This window comes from Callospermophilus lateralis, chromosome 8 (assembly GCF_048772815.1).
Source record: "Callospermophilus lateralis isolate mCalLat2 chromosome 8, mCalLat2.hap1, whole genome shotgun sequence".
Lineage (NCBI taxonomy): Eukaryota > Metazoa > Chordata > Mammalia > Rodentia > Sciuridae > Callospermophilus > Callospermophilus lateralis.
This window is the reverse complement of record NC_135312.1, coordinates 103,239,118-103,257,354: the sequence shown is the minus strand read 5'-3', so window position 1 is coordinate 103,257,354 and position 18,237 is coordinate 103,239,118. Positions and strand designations below refer to the sequence as shown.

At 37.8% G+C, this 18,237-nt stretch overlaps 2 protein-coding genes across 2 annotated transcripts; both read right to left on the bottom strand.

The window, feature by feature from the left end:
* Positions 1 to 4,630: 4,630 nt before the first annotated feature.
* On the bottom strand, positions 4,631 to 5,364 carry Pigy (phosphatidylinositol glycan anchor biosynthesis class Y). The gene has a single exon (XM_076864925.2). The coding sequence runs from the start codon at positions 5,362 to 5,364 to the stop codon at positions 5,149 to 5,151; it is 216 nt and encodes a 71-aa protein (XP_076721040.1). The 3' UTR covers positions 4,631 to 5,148.
* Positions 5,365 to 5,449: 85 nt separating this feature from the next.
* Positions 5,450 to 7,397, bottom strand: Pyurf (PIGY upstream open reading frame). Its single transcript, XM_076864924.2, has 2 exons — positions 7,095 to 7,397; positions 5,450 to 5,591 (listed from the first exon to the last, which is right to left on the bottom strand). The coding sequence occupies exons 1-2, from the start codon at positions 7,295 to 7,297 to the stop codon at positions 5,450 to 5,452; spliced, it is 345 nt and encodes a 114-aa protein (XP_076721039.2). The 5' UTR covers positions 7,298 to 7,397.
* Between the last annotated feature and the right edge of the window lie 10,840 nt (positions 7,398 to 18,237).

The window sequence follows — 18,237 nt, the reverse complement described above, 5'->3', positions numbered from 1 at the left end:
GTCTGTTTCTGTAGATTTACCTCTTTAGTTAACTTTTTCGCTGCTGTGACCAAAATACCTGACAAGAACAACATAGAGAAGGAAAAGTTTATTTGGGAGCTCACAGTTTCAAAGGTCTTGAAGTACATCAGATACCCCCACCCAGAAGACCCTTGTCATAACTAAGCTTCTTCAGAGACCCTCAAACATTCTGTTCAGCATAATTGTTCTTAGACTATCAGCAAGAACTTTTAAACAGAGTTTTCAAGTGGAGGATGTGTTTGCAGAGACAGAGTGGGACTCAAGGCCTCCAGCCTGGGTCTGGAGCATACACAGAGGTGTTTGCCTCTCACAGAACTATAGTGAGGTCCTTCAGAGCCAGCTGGTGGGAAGAAAGTGGAGGGGACTCTCCCTTTCCTAGTGTCCTTGGCTTAAATTGGGTGCCCAGAACAGTGAAAAAGCTGCTTTTATGTGAATTTCTACAGATTGTGAGCCTTTGAGTCCCTCCACTTACACACTGGGTATAAAGTTCTAAAACTTTCTTAACTCGGGGTTCAGAGGGGTGATTTGATGGAGGCAAAAATCCCCCACTTTGAATCTGGTTGTAGCCAATAAACCTGCTTCCTGCTATTCCTCCATGTCCAGCTTTGTCTGTCCTACTACAGCCTTAGTTCATAAATGGCCAACTCCATTCCTCAAGGCCTGAAGTGAGGAAGGATATCATGAAGGAAAGGTGCATTGAAGGAAAACAGCTCAGGACATTACCAGGAAGCAGAGAAAGAGAACACCTCACCAGGGACAAAAATATATAACCCAAAAATATACCCCCAAAGCCCCACCTCCTCCAGTTACACCCTACCTGCCTATAGTCACACTCAGTTAATCCCCATCAGGGATTAATGTACTGATTAGGTTAAGGCTCTCATCCCAATCATTTCACCTCTAAGCTTTCTTGCATTGTCTCACATGTGAGCTTTTGGGAGACACTTAATATTTAAACTGTAACACCTGTTATGGACATTTCATATAAATGATCAAATAATATGTGATCTTTTATAACTGGCTTTACTTAGAATGTTTTCAAAAATTCATGTTATAATGAGAATTATTATTTTTTGTATTGGGGACTCAACTCAGGGTACTTGACCATTGAACCACATCCCCAATCCTATTTTGTATTTTTATAGAGACAGGGTCTCACTGAGTTGCTTAGCACCTACCTTGCTTTTGCTGAGGCTGGCTTTGAACTCCTGCTCCTCCCTCCTGAACCGCTGGGATTACAGGCATGTATTAAGGTGCTCAGCACTTCAGTCCTTCTTATTGCCAAATAATACTTCATTGTTTTCATACCACATTTCATCTATCCATTCATCAGTTTATGGACATTGGGTTGTTTCTATTTTAAGGCTATATGAATGATGCTGTTGAGAACATCTGCATATAAGTTTTTTTGTGAAAACAGGTTTCATTTCTCTTGAGTAAACACCAAGGAGTGAAATTGCAGACCCAGACTCTATATATTTAAACCTTGTATAGGCAGCTAACCATTTTCCTAATAAGTTGCAGTGTTTTATATTCTCACCAGCCTATGAGGACTGTTTGGGTTTATTAAAACTGCAAATCCATTCCTAAGAGTGCAAGTGGGATATAAAAACATGCTATATTCTTTTCCCCCTCATTCTGTAAAGTTGTTATCCATACTACATTATAAGCCCAACAATACTATAATTATTTCATATAATTTGATGTCTCTTAGAGAAAAGGAAAGCAAGTATATATTTATAGCATTAGTTATGCTGTTTTCTGGTTTTCTTCATGTATTCCTATGAATTCAAATTACCATCTGGTGTCATTTCCTTACTCCAAATATACTTTGCTCACATTTACTTCCTATAGACTATTAATATTGAGTTATATGTTATAGGCCTTTTGTAAAATTGTATACATACTGTTTTCTACAGTTTCTCTGCAAATCAGTTAAGAAGACATGGCGACACTCACCTGTGATCCGAGTGACTCAGGAGATTGAGGTAGGAAGACCCCAAATTTGAGGCTTGCCTTAGCAACTTAGTGAGATCCCGATAAAATCAAACTAGAATAAAAAGGTCTGGGGATGTAGTTCAGTGGTAAAGCACCCCTGGGTTCAATCCCCAGTATGGGAAGGAAAAAAAAAAAAAAAAGTTTACTGTCCAGATAGACAAAATATGGACACAGTACAAAAAAACTAGAATAAACCATGTAGTGTTTGACACGCTATACATATTTGGGGTACACGTATAATTCAACACATAAGTACAGTGTGATTATATGGGGTAATTAACATTTCCTTCTCAAACAGTTTGTTAGGGAGCTTCAGATTCTTATCCTAATTTTTTGTTGTTGTTTTTAATATTTTTTTAATTGTTGATAGACCTTTATTTATATGTAGTGCTGAGAATCAAACCCAATGCCTCACACATGCCAGGCAAGTATGCTACTGCTGAGCCACAGCCACAGCCATCATCCTAGTTTTTTTACAAAACATAAATTATTATGAACTATAGTCACACTATTGTGCTGTCGAACATCAGAACTTACTTCTCGTAACTGAAGTATTTGATACTTAGATAATAAAGGTCCAGTTTTGAGTAAGAATTAGAATCAAAGCATGCGGTTCCTATTTTTCTCAACAGAAAAGTCCGTTCAAAATGAAGATGAACATTACATAGTAGTTAATAGTAAAGCCAGATTCCTAGATGGTTGCAAGCTCTTATCTTGGTAAGTCATCTATACTCCAGATTTCTCTTCTGTACAGAAATGTTAATATTACCTACACTTTAGGTTATAAGATTAAAGCACACAGTATAATATGCCTAGAACTGTATCCAGTAGAGCTTGTACAAGTGACTGCTAACTTGATTCTATTACTGAGACAATGGATAAATACTGAACTCCCTCAGGAGAATCATGTCAGTTTCCCCAGTTAAAATGCTTAACTTCCAAAAAAGTAGAAATTGACTTCTCAAGATACAATGTTTATTAGCAAAATTGTAAAATTGTTCATATAATTTGAGGTCTCTTAGAGAAAAAGAAAGCAAGTACATATTTATAGCATTAGTTATATTAACTTTATAACAGTATAACATTTCTACTGAGTTCTACGGTGGCTAAATTTGAGATTTAATAAGATAATTTGTTAGGAAATGACCAGGAACTTCTAGTCTTCCAGGTTCTTTAAATATAGTGTGATTTTAAAATGACTTGTGGGCTGGGGTTATAGCTCAGTGGTAGAACATTTGTCTAGCTAGCATGTGTGAGGCACTGGGTTTGATCTTAAGCACCTCATAAAAATAAAGGTCCATCAACTAAAAAATATTTTTAAAAATAAATGTGATTTGGGGCTGGGGCTGAGTGGTAGAGCACTTGCCTGGCACATGTGAGGCCCTTAGCATCACATAAAAAATAAACAAAATAAAGGTGTGTGTCCATTTACAACTTTAAAAAAAAAAAAGTGATTTGTACTATTCATATACATTGAATTAATGCAATAGAAAACATATTTCAGGGTTTTTTGATACCAGGGATTGAACTCGGTGCTCTCAAATACGAAGCTATATACCCAGCCCCTTTTTTCAAATTTTGAGGCAGGGTCTCACTAAGTTTCTGAGGCTGGCTTTGAATTTGCTTATCCTCCTGTCTTAGCCTAAGAACTACTGGAATTATAGGCATGCACCACTATGCTTAGCAATCTAACATATTTTAATGTTCTCTTGATGGGGAAGGGGAAATCACTGTCTAAATCTTCTGTTCAATTTTTCTAAGATGCTAATGAAGAATCAGTTAAATTTGAGGCTAGGACTGTAGCCTAGTGGTGAAGTGTTTGCTTAGCATGCAAGAGGCCCTGGGTTCAATTCTAAGCACAGTAAAAAAAAAAAAAAGAAAAAGAAAAAGAAAAAATTATATTCAATTAAGTTTCTTTCTTCTTTTCTTTTAAAAAATTTCAGCCACTTTTTATTTATTTATATTTTTTGAGAGAATTTTTTCAGTATTTATTTTTTAGTTTTTGGTGAACACAACATCTTTGTTTGTATGTGGTGCCAGGCGAGCGCGCTACCACTTGAGCCACATCCCCAGCCCATCATTTGTTTCTTCACCTTCTTTTTTTCTAATTTTTATAGTTATAGATGAACAGAATGCCTTTATTTTAATTTTACATGGTTCCAAGGATCGAACATAGTGCCTTGCACATTCTAGGCAAGTGTGTAGCCACTGAGCTGCAGCTCCAGTCCCACTTCATCTTCTTTCAGAACACCTTCCCCCTTCAGGCCAGGAAATTATCATGACTACACCCTGTTCTTGACTTTAAAGCTTAAAAAGATTTTCACCTTCACTCAGGACTCTTCTGATTTCTGTGAAATGTTATTGTTCCAGGACTAATAGTTTGACAACTTGGTTAATTTATTCTGCATGTATTGCAACATATGTAACTTTTAATCTAGGCAATAGTCATTGTTCATTGGTTGTCTGATGAATGCACCCATGAATGTTTTCTTTTTGGCACACCCTCTCAAGTTGAAAGGAGTTCAACTTAGAGAAAGGCAAAACAAACAAAAATAGCTTTACATTTAATCAAATTAGTTAGAAATCTTCTAGTAAAATGGATACTAACCAAAGAGATTAAGGTAATTTTATGAACTCAGAATTTTTTTTAAGTACATGAAATTTCCATTTTATTATACAGTTTTATATCACACTAGTTCAAATGCATTTCTCTAAAAACTCTTCCAAAACTTCTTTGGGATTAACTGAGTCATCTCTAACATGAATGTGGCTTTACCACTGATGCTGAAGTTAAACAAATAAAATTCCAAATGATTGAATTTTTACATTAATAAGCTAAGAAATGGCCTCAGATTAATAGGGGTGTTAATCTCCATCAAGAAATGTTGTTGAAATGTTTCTTCTGATTCAGCAGTTATAAGTCAGAATCTTCAAAAAACAAGGGCAGAACAAAAGTACCAAGAAGCTTATGCAGCTTATACCTCCCACAGTCCTAAGCCCAAGAGAAGCAAGGCAAAGCAACTTTCCTGCAAGCTAAATGGGTCTCCAATACTTGTATCTAATTGAGCTTTCAGAGATATACACCTAAGACCTATCATCAATAGGTTTACCATCTTGGCTATGGTTGCACTAATTATGCCTAAATAGTTTAATACCCATCCAAGTCCAAAGGTGAAAAAACACATACACTGGTATGGTAATCGGCAAGAGCAAACTATAAAAGCAAAGGCTAGCAGTACTGGTACAGCCCTGTGGGAAGTTTTCTTCCACAGAGGCAGAGTAAAACAATCCTGCTAAAGAGATGAGTGGAATCAGAACAGTCAACGTTGGCAGAGACAGAAACATTCTTCTTTCCCACTTACTACCTGCCACCTTGTCTGAAAAGGTATATAGTATTAAGAAAATTTAATTGTTTTTAAAAAATTATGAGTTAGTGTTGCTCCGTTTCTTCTTGTTTCTTATTTTGCTGTGTCGTCCTAGCTGCTTGTGGTATCATATTAGGAATCCCATCAATGATTGGATAGGCTATTCCCAATTCTTCATTAATCAATTCATTTGTTGAGGCTTCATATCTGAGGGGGGAAAAAAAGAACAAAATGAACTGTGGAAACAAAATGCTTCTGAGCTTAATGTTCAATAAAAACCATTTATCCAATTTTTGATACTGTTAATCCCAAAGAGTATTAATTACAAAAGCAGCAGTAGCAATTCAAGCATTTCTCTTAAGAATCTGTAATTATTTCCATTAGTTATTGCTCATATTATTTTTTTCAGTTTATTCCCAAGTTTAGTCTTAATTCCTTTTTTTTTTTTTTTTTTTTGGTACCAGGAATGGAACTCAGGGGCACTCAACCACTGAGCCACATCCCCACCCCTATTTTGTATTTTATTTAGAGACAGGGTCTCACTGAGTTGCTTTAGTACCTGGATAGGTTGGCCTCTGGAGCCACTGGGATTACAGGCATGCGCCACGACCTTAATTCTTAATTCTTTTCCATACCAGTTAGAAAATATCTCCCCCTTTTATCCAAATATTCCTTCATTATCTAGTCAATCCCAAAATCATCCCAGTTGATTTACTACTGGTACAAAAACTAGAGAAAGATCGAACTTCCTCCTTTTAGAGTAAATGCTAAATAGAGAATCTTAAGGGACATATTTTCCTTTTCCTCTTCTCCCTCTCACTCTCCCTAATCTGGGGGTGGGGAACAAGATTACCTTGAGTTATCTACCGTGTTCTTATTATTGAATTGGCATGGGGACAAGGATCAAGCTTTCGGTTACAAATCTTCAATGAGCCAGTTATATAATTAGCTAAAAGGTAAATCAAATGATAATTTCGAAGTTTAAGAAAATGGGATAATACGATGGAAAAAGCTAGAAAAATATGAAAATAAAAACTGCTAACAATCTACCACCCAAAGATAACCACGGGTAACCTTTGGTGTTTGTGCAATTTGTAAGTGGTACCAATCAATATGCGGTGTTAGTAGCCTGGAACATGTAGAGCTATTGTCCCAACAACTAGGTTAGAGGTTAAAGACGCTTTTACAAAAACCAGCTAGCCCTCAACTATGTAGGCAGAACTAGTAAAATTGTCAGCTATCAGTCTGTACGGAGTACTTTCACAAGAATCTGGAGATTACTGCAATTATTTATACTTTGGCCCTGTCCTGAATCTCAATGCCTCATAAACTTGGCTGTTCAGAATGTACCAATGCCCGGACCCTGTCACCGAATGGTTCCATTCAGTAAGCCCGCGGCGCCGGCGGGGATGGGGTCCTGTCTGGGAATCGGCGTTTTTAAAAAGGGCCCGGCTGATTGGAAAGCGCTGCCAAACAAAAAGCGAACCTCAAAACGCGAGGACCCGCTTCCGCGGATCGGCGACTGGTCTCGGGATGTGTGAGGTTATCCTCGGGTCTACTCTCGCCCTGGACGCCGCAGCTGAGGTGCTAGGGAGCCCGGCCAGGCCAGCGTCTGGGAAACCACAGCGGATACGGGACAGACCGGAACGCCCCCCCCCCACACACACGTATCCCTTCCGCCAACGTAAACCCGGGGCTGGCGAGTCGCACCTGAGCGGCTTCTTGGAGAGAGGACACACTAGGAATTCCAGCAGTGCCTGATCGAAAGTGCTGGACGGCTCTTTCGCCCTCTCGCTCCGATCTGCCAAGGACAGCGACCTTGTCGCGCGGAGGCACCTACGAGTGACCGCGGACGGCGGCGCTCGTGTCCTCCACAGCGTCAGGGCGAGCCTGCAGCGTACTCCGTTCAGCATGATCCGCCGCGGGCAAACTCGCCTCCCTGCGCCCTACGCCAGCCTGGTAGCGTCCCTCTTCTCCGCGCTGTCTCCTCACGCACCGTCGACCAGGCCCCGCCTCTGGTGCACCGAAAAATGCTGCCCCGGAGCACGCGGGCACTGGTACTTTGGTTCCGAGGGAGCACTTGACCCGACTGCTTTTCGCAGGGTTATGATCGCTGCCTGGGGTAGGAGGTCTCTGGTGCTGCGCCCTCCTGTGTACAAAACTACAAACAAAACCTAGGCCAGGTGTATTTACCACTACACCCACAGCCCCATTCAGTAGATTTGGGATCCCAAATTTACCTCTGACTTCCCAAGGAACCAAATTTGCCTCTGACTCTCCAAGGAATTGGTGTCTGACCTTTTCTTATTCAGTAGTATAGAATACAACAATGTAGGCTGTGAGGGCGCCCGTCAGCTTGGTTCCATATCCACAGTTTAACTAGATGGCTGAATTTTCTTATGTGTATAATAAGATTAATAATTGTACCCACCTCGTGAATTCCTTCATAATTACGGGGTTAAATGTAATAGTGCATGCACCAGCATTTAGAAAGGTTCCTAGCATAAATTAATGCCCAATTAATATTATCTATTTTATTCTCAATGTTACCCATTGTTATTTTTATATCATCTAGTCTTTCCAGTTCAATACACTAGAATATTCCATTTTTTTTCCTTTTGTTGTGCTGAATATTCACTTAAATCTTTTTTGGATTATTAGGTTTTACCATTTCAGCATTGAGTTCCTGGGAGTTAAAGGTTAGTAAAGGTTAGTAAAGAATTTACAGATATAAATACAAGTTTATATTTTCAAACTTCTTTTGCGTTCAGCAATACAAATATAAACTGAGAAAAATATATTACTTGTTCATCTTATTTTAAAAACCCACCATATTATTTGATGCTCTTCATCTCTAAAGCTTAAAAGATATCCAAATGCTAAGATATCTTATAGGATATGGAAAAGGAAACTCTTCTCTGTGTGAATACATATTTAAGAGATAATGAATCTTTGTCATTGCCAAGCCCTGTCTCCTCTACAAAGAAATCTTTCACAGTCAGAACTTTCTGTCATTAGAGATGCTGTTGGAGTAGAGTCTGGGGACAATCATTACAGAAATATTCTGAAGAGGGACTGTTGTAAAGTTCCTAGTGTACCTTCACATTATTTCCTGTGAGGGCAGTAGCAAGAATTAATTTTTCAGTTGAAGTTAGTTGATACTTTGGGCTCAGTGGAGGTAGGAAACTATAGGAAAGATATATTTCAGCAGAGTGTGGTGAAGCAAAACTTGATTTCTACCAGCACTGTGTGGGCCCAGCCTTTGGTCCCTTGTCCCTGAGACAAGCACTCAGGCTTAAAGGCCTTCTTAGTTAGCTTTCCTGGCCTGACCAACAGATCCCTATCACCTGGGTTTTCTAACCAGTTATAAATAAATTAGTTTCACTTTACCTCCACATAGGTTTGAGGCAGGTCATTTTACTTTAATTTGTTTTAGTTGGGGGAAGAATGAAGAGTGCCAACAAAATATTGAAAAAAATCCTTGAATCCATAATATTAAAAAGCAACAACCAATATTTAAGGACTGGTTGAGTATATGACTATATTAGTCCAAACTGTGTGTAAAATGTCAAAGCAAAATGTCCCTAAACAGCCCTTTATAATAAAGGAAGGTAACTGATTTCTGCATGTAGTAAACTAAGCTGAATGTAGGTGACAATACAGAATCACGGGCCTGAAACAGTCTCTTTTATACTTTTTGCATGACTATGAACTTTCTGTCACATAGACATGGGCATGTGTAATCACTTGATGGGTCTGAGCTCAGCTACAGTATTAGCTATATCATCTTGGGGAAGTTACTTAAACCCGCTGCCTCTATCTTCTCACCTATAAAATAGAATAATAATATCTATCTTACAGTTTTTTATTTTGTTGTTGGTTTCATTTTTGTGTGTGTGGGGGGTGCTGGTATTAGGGATTAAACACAGGGGCGCTTAACCACTGAGCTACATCCACAGCCCCGCTTTTTTTTTTTTCCTGAGGCAGGAGTGGGGGGGTTGGGGGAAGATGGGGATTGAACTCAGGGGCACTCAGGCCACTGAACTACATCCCCAAACCTATTTTGTATTTTTTATTGAGAGACAGGGTCTCACTGATTTGCTTAGCCCCTCGTCCTTGCTGAGGTTGGCATTGAATTCATGATTCTCCTGTCTCAGCCTCCTGAACCGCTGGGATTACGGTGTGTGCCACCCTGCCTGGCCCACAGTCCTTTTTATTTTTCATTTTGAGAACTCTCTGAGTTGCTTAGGGCCTTGCTAAATTGCTAAAGCTGACCTCAAACTTGAAATCCTTCTGCCTCAGCCTCCTGAGCACTGAGAGGTATACCACCCCACCCAGCTGCCTCACAGTTTTTGAGTGGATTAAAAAGGACAATTACAAGTAAAGGAATTAGCATTGGGGCTGGTCCAGTCTACCCATTTAAGGAATGTTATCAGCAACAAAATTGCTTCTTATGGTGAAGTTGTGAAAATTGTGATGAAAAGGGAATATACCTTCCTTTGAACCGAAATGGAATTTTTGTACTTTCCAGTGTGGATATTATCAAAACCACCATTTCTGGACCATGTCATAAAGTGAGTTAGAAACCTCCAGGCAAAGGAGGAACCAGACTACGTATTTTAGCAAAGTTCCATAGGTTCCAAATTTGTGAGCACTGAAATTTGGGAAACTCTAATCCTGAAAGGTAAGTCAGAATAAATTTTCCTCTAGATGGCACCATTCAATATTTGAACTAACACTTATCTATGCTTGCTCTTTTCTCTCTGTGATTACAAAGATTTACTCTCATTTTCCTAGTTGTTGTCCCAATTTAGTGACATTTACGTTGGGCACAAAAATTTCTAAAATCTTATTAATAAATTGAAATTATAAAGAGTTCATTGAAATCAACATTTAGTAGATAAAAGGACAAAATGTTTGAAAACAAAAATGTACAAAAGAGAAATGTATTCAATCAATAAACATAAAATATTTATCCTCAGTACTGAAGTATGCAAATTTTGAAACAAAAAAGCTTCTGTTTTTCACCTACTGGACTAGTAAATATTTTTTTAAATGTAATTCTTAGTATCAGTCATTCACTTATCAGTTTAATGAATGCCACTGTGTAGCAGGCAGGCACCATTTGTATGCACGATATTTACAATTAGTTATTTTTAATATTTAAAATATTTAATAGTTATTTTTAGTTATAGATGGACATGGTATTTTTATTTTATTTTTATGTGGTGCTGAGGATTGAACCCAGTGCCTCACACTTGTTAAGCAAGCACTCTACCTCTGAGCCACAACCCCAGCCCACAACTATTATTTTTAATAGAGTATTTTTTATTGATTACAATTATTTTAAACCAAAAATATAGGCATGGAGAGAGATAAATGAATAAAAACTAAAATATTGGATGTCTTTAGCTTTTTGGAATATTGCTGAATTATTCTTTCAATGTTTCTCTATTAAATTTTTTTTCCTCTACTGGGATTAAATGTAGAGGTACATTAGCACTGAGATACATTCCCAGCCCTTTTTATTTTCTACTTTGATACAGTGTCTCACTAAGTTGTTGAGGCTGACAGTATGATACCAGTCATACTGAATCAGAGTTAGGTTTTAACAAGACTTCCAGGTGATTCATATGCACATTCAAGTTTGAAAATCATTGTCAGAGTATTTGGATCATATTTATCTATTAGCAGAAGGAAAGTGGAGGAAGAAAGAAAAATAGGAGGTGAAAAGAAAATGGCAAAACAACCACTAGACACAGGAAGTAAATTTAAAAAGCAGGGGTTTCCACACTAGAGAGAGAGAGAGAGAGAGAGAGAGAGAATGGAACCCAAGCTTGCTTTATTTATATGGGGGAACATCAAAGGTTTTCCATGGAATGTTCTTTGCCAAATAAGGTAGGGGACTGTCCAGTTCCCAACGAGTTATGCCCAATTCCAGAGCGAGGATAGCTGTCTCCCTAGTAGAGGGAAGACAGAGATCTCATGCCTTGGGCAATCTGATGAGCATGGGAGAGCTGGGTTATTAGTTCCAAGGGAAAAACCTAAGTCTTCATGGATCCATACCAACCGAAGACCCTTCATGTAGCTTACTGGTGGCTCCCCACAGTCTAGCATAAGCTTTTAAGTTTCTTCCATGCTTTATTTATTCATAGCTCATAATCCACTATATCTGTATACCACAGTTTGTTTTCTCATTCACCTGTTGAAGGACATCTTGGTTGCTTCCAAGTTTTGGCAGTTATGAATAAAGCTGATACAGACCTTCATGTGGAGATGTTTGTGAAGAACTGTTTTGAACTCATGGGTAAATACCAAGGAATCTGATTGCTGGATCTTATGATAAGAGTATGTTTAGGTATGAAAGAAACTGTCCAGATCTGTTTTCAAGATGGTGTACCATTTTATGTTCCCCCAGCAATTAATGAGAGTTCCTTTTGCTCCACATCCTTGTCAGCATTTGGTCTTGTCAGTAATTTGGATTTTTACCATTTGAATGGTATAGAGTGGCATCTCTTTGCTTTAATTTGCAATTCTTTTTTTTTTTTTTGCAATTCTTAATGATGTATGATGTTGATCATCTTTTCATATGCTTAGTTGCTATCCATATATCTTCTTTATAAAATGTTTATTCAGATATTCTGCTCATTCTTAATTTTTGTTGTTGTTTTTAGAACTGTGGTTTGAACCCAGGGGCACTTAACCACTGAGCCACATCCCCAACCTTTTTTATTTTTGATTTTGAGTCAGAGTCTCACTAAATTGTTTAGAGCTTAGCTAAATTGCTGATGCTGGCTTTGAACTTGCAATCCTTCTTCCTTAGCCTCCCACCCTGCTGGGATTATGAACACTCACCACTGCACCTGGATGCATGTGATAGTTTAACACGTTTGATGCAAATAAGTAGGCAAGAAGTTCCAAACTGCTTTCACAGGCTTGTACAAAGATTCCTGGAACTATGGCTTATGAGGCCCTTAAGGAATTGCACCTTCTTCTCTCCAGCACTTTCTTTTATTGTGGCGACCTCCCATCTTAAATTCAGTCATTCTGAATTATTTGTTGTCCCACTAATGCTCTAGGCTATTTCATAGTTCCATGTCTTTTGGTCACATCATTCTACCTACCCGGAATACCCTTTCCTCCTTTTGTTCATCTAAACCACTACTTATCTTTTAGCTTCTAATTCAAACATAATCTCTTGTTTAAGAAGAGATTTAAGGAAATCCAACTCTCTCCTTTTCTCTGTTCCCTGTAAAAATTGGCTATTCATCCTTTGATAGTGGTAGATTGAAATCTCTTTCTCTCACACACACATACACACACTCACGCACACACTCACAAACACCTCAATGACTTTACTGCAAATACTCATTTATATATCTGTATTCCCTCCTGATCCATAAGATCTTTTAGGTCAAAATACTACATGTATGTTTTATTTCTTTATCCCTAAAACTATCAGTTACTGGGTCAGAGCAGGTACTTCAAAATGTTTGTAAAATTAACGTAATATGTCCAATACCACATATTAGTTGTTCCTCTTGCCAACAGAAAAAAATATTACTACTATGTTTTGGATATGGTTTGTCCCCCAAAGGTTTTTATTCTGGAAGCTTGAACCCTAGAATGGCATGTTAGAAATTGGTAGATACTTTAAGAAGTGGGCCTAGTGGGAGGTAATTAGACACTGTCCGTATGAACCAGTTAATGCTGTTTTGTGGGAATTCTAGCTTTCATGGGATTAGATTAATATTACAAAATGGTTGCTATAAAGCAAGGCCACCCTACATGTTTGGTGCCTTCTGCATGTAGCCAATTCCCTTCTCTTTACATGGTCAGAGGGCCTTCACCAGAACCTAGGAGATAATAGTACCATGCTCCATGTTCTTGACCTCCAGACCTGCAAACTAAATAAACCTTTTTTTAATTTTTTTTTTTAAAGTATCCTACATTGTCAGCTTCTGGCTAGTTTTTTAAAAATTGTTTGAGAATAACTTGTAGACATGAGGTTCATTTACACTTAACCACTTCAAAACAAAACAAAAAATATATATTTTTAATATCACCAAGTATAATGATAAAAATCAGGAATTTTAATATCAGTACACTATTATTGTATCATTATTGGATTTAAATTTCATTGTCCCACTAAGCTAATGCTGTTGTTCTTTCCTTTCTTAGCCTCCTTCCTTCTTATCTTTCTTTTTTAATATTTACTTTTTACTTGTAGTTGGACACAATATCTTTCTCTCATTTGTTTATTTTTACACGGTGCTGAAGATCGAACCCAGGGCCTCGCACATGCTAGGTAAGTGCTCTACCACTGAGCCACAATCTCAGCCCTCTTTTTTTTTTTTTTAATATTTATTTCTTAGTTGGACACGATATCTTTATTTATTTATTTTTATGTGGTGCTGAGGATCGAACCCAGGGCCTTGCACATGCTAGGCAAGTGCTCTGCCGCTGAGCCACAACCTCAGTCTCTCTTCCTATTTTTCTTTGTCCCTTTCTCCATTTCTCTTTTTCTCTTTCTTTCTTCTTTTTTGCTGGGTTTTAAACCCAGGTCCTCACTCATACTAGGCAAGCATTCTTCCACCCAGCTACACCTCTAGCCCCAATGTTTTTGTTCTCAATAACTAAAGAAAAAAATCCATATGTGGTCCAGGATCCAACCCAGGATAGACTATTGCACATTGCATTTCATTGTCTTGTCTCATTTGTCCTTTCAATCTGTAACAGTAACTTGTTTTTTTTTTTTTTCTTTTTCTTTTATGACCTAGTCATTCTAAAGCATACAAGAAGTTCATTTACAGCAAGTCAATCCCTTGATTTGATGTGTGTGTCTGATATTTCTTATGATTAAATTCAGGTTATTCATTTTTGCCAGGAAAATCAAAGAAGCAATGCTCTGTCCTCAGTGCATCGTTCTGTCTCCGGTTGTCTCTGGTTGTATTTTTGAAACGATGCCTGCAAGTTGTCTCCACAGTAAATTACTGTTTTATTCTATGGAATGGGGATGAGTTTATACTTAAGGCTAAAAGAAAGAGCAAAAATCTCTAAGCAATCTAAATGAAAATTGTTTAGCTCTGTTATTTGGCCTAGAAATTTCACCAAAAAATTAGGAGAGTGTTTAATAAAATGATGATCTTCTGCCATTTCTGTTGAAAAATTACTTACAAAAACAAGATGTAGCTCTGAATTCCACAGAGCTGAATATTAAAGCCTTCAGGAAATGGGAGTTCTGTACCCATCAGTTCCTCAGCAAGCTTGAATACAAGAGAACTGTCGTTTCTATGATGCTCTGTGCATTTGGCTCACTGTTGGATCACTCTTCAAAAACCCTCTGACAAGAAGATAACGTCCTATGTTATTAGTCAAACTTTGCAGTCAAAAGAACAGGTTTATATTGGTGTTAAAACCATGAGTCTGACTTCCATCCTCTTTGTTTAAGCCACATATTCTTTAAGGAACTATATTGAAATTGCACCAGTGGTTAGAGGAATGTTTACTTAATTTCAGGAGCCATAAATCTAGCACAATAAATAGAATGTTCTTCAACTATTCTTTTAAATGTTTGTATGTCATAGGAAAGAAATCACTCAGTTCTACGGGCAGCATGCCTTTCCTTCTTAGCACCAGTTGCTGAAAGACCTCTTTCATGTTAGGATGCCCTTTGGGAGACTTTATACAACTCGGAAAGATCTTGAGGGCTAAAGTCTGGGTGGGCTAAGCAACAGAATATCTGGAAGCCCAAGATCTAAATGTCAGCATAAGGCTTTTTCCCCCTTGATTTGCAAATGACCATCTTCTTCCATTGTCTTGTCGGTTTCCCAGTCTCCTATTCTTCCAAGGACACAGTCATATTGGATTTGAGTGTGTATCCATATTACCTCATTTTCCTTTAGTTACCTCCCTTTTTTTTTTTTTTTTTGGTACTAGGACCATAACCCAGGGGTGTTCTTAACACATCCTCAACCCTTTTTATTTTTCATTTTAAGACAGGGTTTTACTAAGTTTCTTAGGTTCTTGTTCTGTTACTGAGGCTTGCTTTGAACTCATGATCCTTCTGCCTCAGCCTCAGGAGGCACTGGAATTAGAGATGTGCACCACTGAGTCTAGGTAATTACCTCCTTAAAGGTCTTATCTACAAATATAGTCCAGCACATTTTGTGGCATTAGTGGTGGGGACTTCAACAGATGAATTTTAGGGGAACAAAATTCACCCTATAGTTCTATTCTTCTAGTGTCATTGGCTTGGTATAAAAACTTCTTGATTATTCTACTGACTCTATAGGACTTTGCATATTAAAATTTAATTCTTCAAAAGATGTAGTTCATTTGGAGAATTCTTTTTTTTTAAATTTTTATTGTTGGTTGTTCAAAACATTACATAGTTCTTGATATATCATATTTCACACTTTGATTCAAGTGGGTTATGAACTCCCATTTTTACCCTGTATACAGATTGCAGACTCACATCAGTTACACATCCATTGATTTACATATTGCCATACTAGTGTCTGTTGTATTCTGCTGCCTTTCCTATCCTCTACTATCTCCCATCCCCTCCCCTCCCCTCCCCTCTTCTCTCTCTACCCCCTTCTACTGTAATTCATTTCTCCCCCTTGTATAATAATACAATTATACAATATATAATACAATATACAATATACAATAATATAATTCCCTTTCCCCTCACTTCCTCTTGTATGTAATTTTGTATAACCCTGAGGGTCTCCTTCCATTTCCATGCAATTTCTCTTCTCTCTCCCTTTCCCTCCCACCTCTCATCCTTGTTTAATGTTAATCTTCTTCTCATGCTCTTCGTCCCTACTCTGTTCTTAGTTACTCTCCTTATATCAAAGAAGACATTTGGCATTTGTTTTTTAGGGATTGGCTAGCTTCACTTAGCATAATCTGCTCTAATGCCATCCATTTCCCTCCAAATTCTATGATTTTGTCATTTCTTAATGCAGAGTAATACTCCATTGTGTATAAATGCCACATTTTTTTTTTATCCATTCGTCTATTGAAGGGCATCTAGGTTGGTTCCACAGTCTTGCTATTGTGAATTGTGCTGCTATGAACATGGATGTAGCAGTGTCCCTGTAGCATGCTCTTTTTAGATATTTAGGGAATAGACCGAGAAGGGGAATAGCTGGATCAAATGGTGGTTCCATTCCCAGCTTTCCAAGAAATCTCCATACTGCTTTCCAAATTGGCTGCACCAATTCGCAGTCCCACCAGCAATGTACAAGTGTACCCTTTTCCCCACATCCTCGCCAGCACTTGTTGTTGTTTGACTTCATAATGGCTGCCAATCTTACTGGAGTGAGATGGTATCTTAGGGTGGTTTTGATTTGCATTTCTCTGACTGCTAGAGATGGTGAGCATTTTTTCATGTACTTGTTGATTGATTGTATGTCCTCCTCTGAGAAGTGTCTGTTTAGGTCCTTGGCCCATTTGTTGATTGGGTTATTTGTTATCTTATTGTCTAAGTTTTTGAGTTCTTTGTATACTCTGGATATTAGGGCTCTATCTGAAGTGTGAGGAGTAAAGATTTGTTCCCAGGATGTAGGCTCCCTATTTACCTCTCTTATTGTTTCTTTTGCTGAGAAAAAAACTTTTTAGTTTGAGTAAGTCCCATTTGTTGATTCTAGTTATTAACACTTGTGCTATGGGTGTCCTATTGAGGAATTTGGAGCCCGACCCTACAGTATGTAGATCGTAGCCAACTTTTTCTTCTATCAGACACCATGTCTCTGATTTGATATCAAGCTCCTAGATCCATTTTGAGTTAACTTTTGTGCATGGCAAGAGAAAGGGATTCAGTTTCATTTTGTTGCATATGGATTTCCAGTTTTCCCAGCACCATTTGTTGAAGATGCTATCCTTCCTCCATTGCATGCTTTTAGCCCTTTTATCAAATATAAGATAGTTGTAGTTTTGTGGATTGTTTTCTGTGTCCTCTATTCTGTACCATTGGTCCACCCGCCTGTTTTGGTACCAGTACCATGCTGTTTTTGTTACTATTGCTCTGTAGTATAGTTTGAAGTCTGGTATCGCTATACCGCCTGATTCACACTTCCTTGGAGAATTCTTAATGAATAAGGAATTATGAAAAACATTCAATTTTTTCTCTTTCCACATTTTTTAATTGGTGCATTATAGTTGTACGTGATGATGGGATTTGTTGTTACATATTCCTACATGCAATACAACAATATAATTTGGCCAATATCCCTCCCCAGCACTTCCCTGAAACATTCATTTTTGAAGTAATGATGGACCAAGAAAAATATCTGTTTTCTCTTTTCATAATTGGATGTTAAATTGACTCTAAAGAACTTTTACAACTTGAGCTAAAAAAATTCAGGAAAGTTGGCTGGGATTGTGGCTCAGGGGCAGAACGCTTGCCTAGCATGTTTGAGGCACTAAGTTTTATCCTCAGCACCACATAAAAATAAATAAAATAAAGGACCATTGACAACTAAAAAAATATTTTAAAAAATTCAGAACTAAAACTAGATATATACAAATACATCTATATACACACACATATACATACATACAAGCATAGAAAGTTCTCCTGATGTAAAGATGTACTCACTCAATTGCTCTTCTTATTTCATTACTCTATAATAATGGTATAAATGTGAATCTTGACCAAATAATTTAGAAGAGACTTTCCAGGGGCACTCTAACACTGATCTATATCCCCAACTGTTTTTCCTTTTCATTTTGAGACAGGGCTTACTAAATTGTTCAGGTCTCTCTACATTGCTGAGGCTGGCCTCTAATTTGTGATCCTCCTGCTTCAGTCTCCTGAGTTGCTTGGATTACAGACATATGC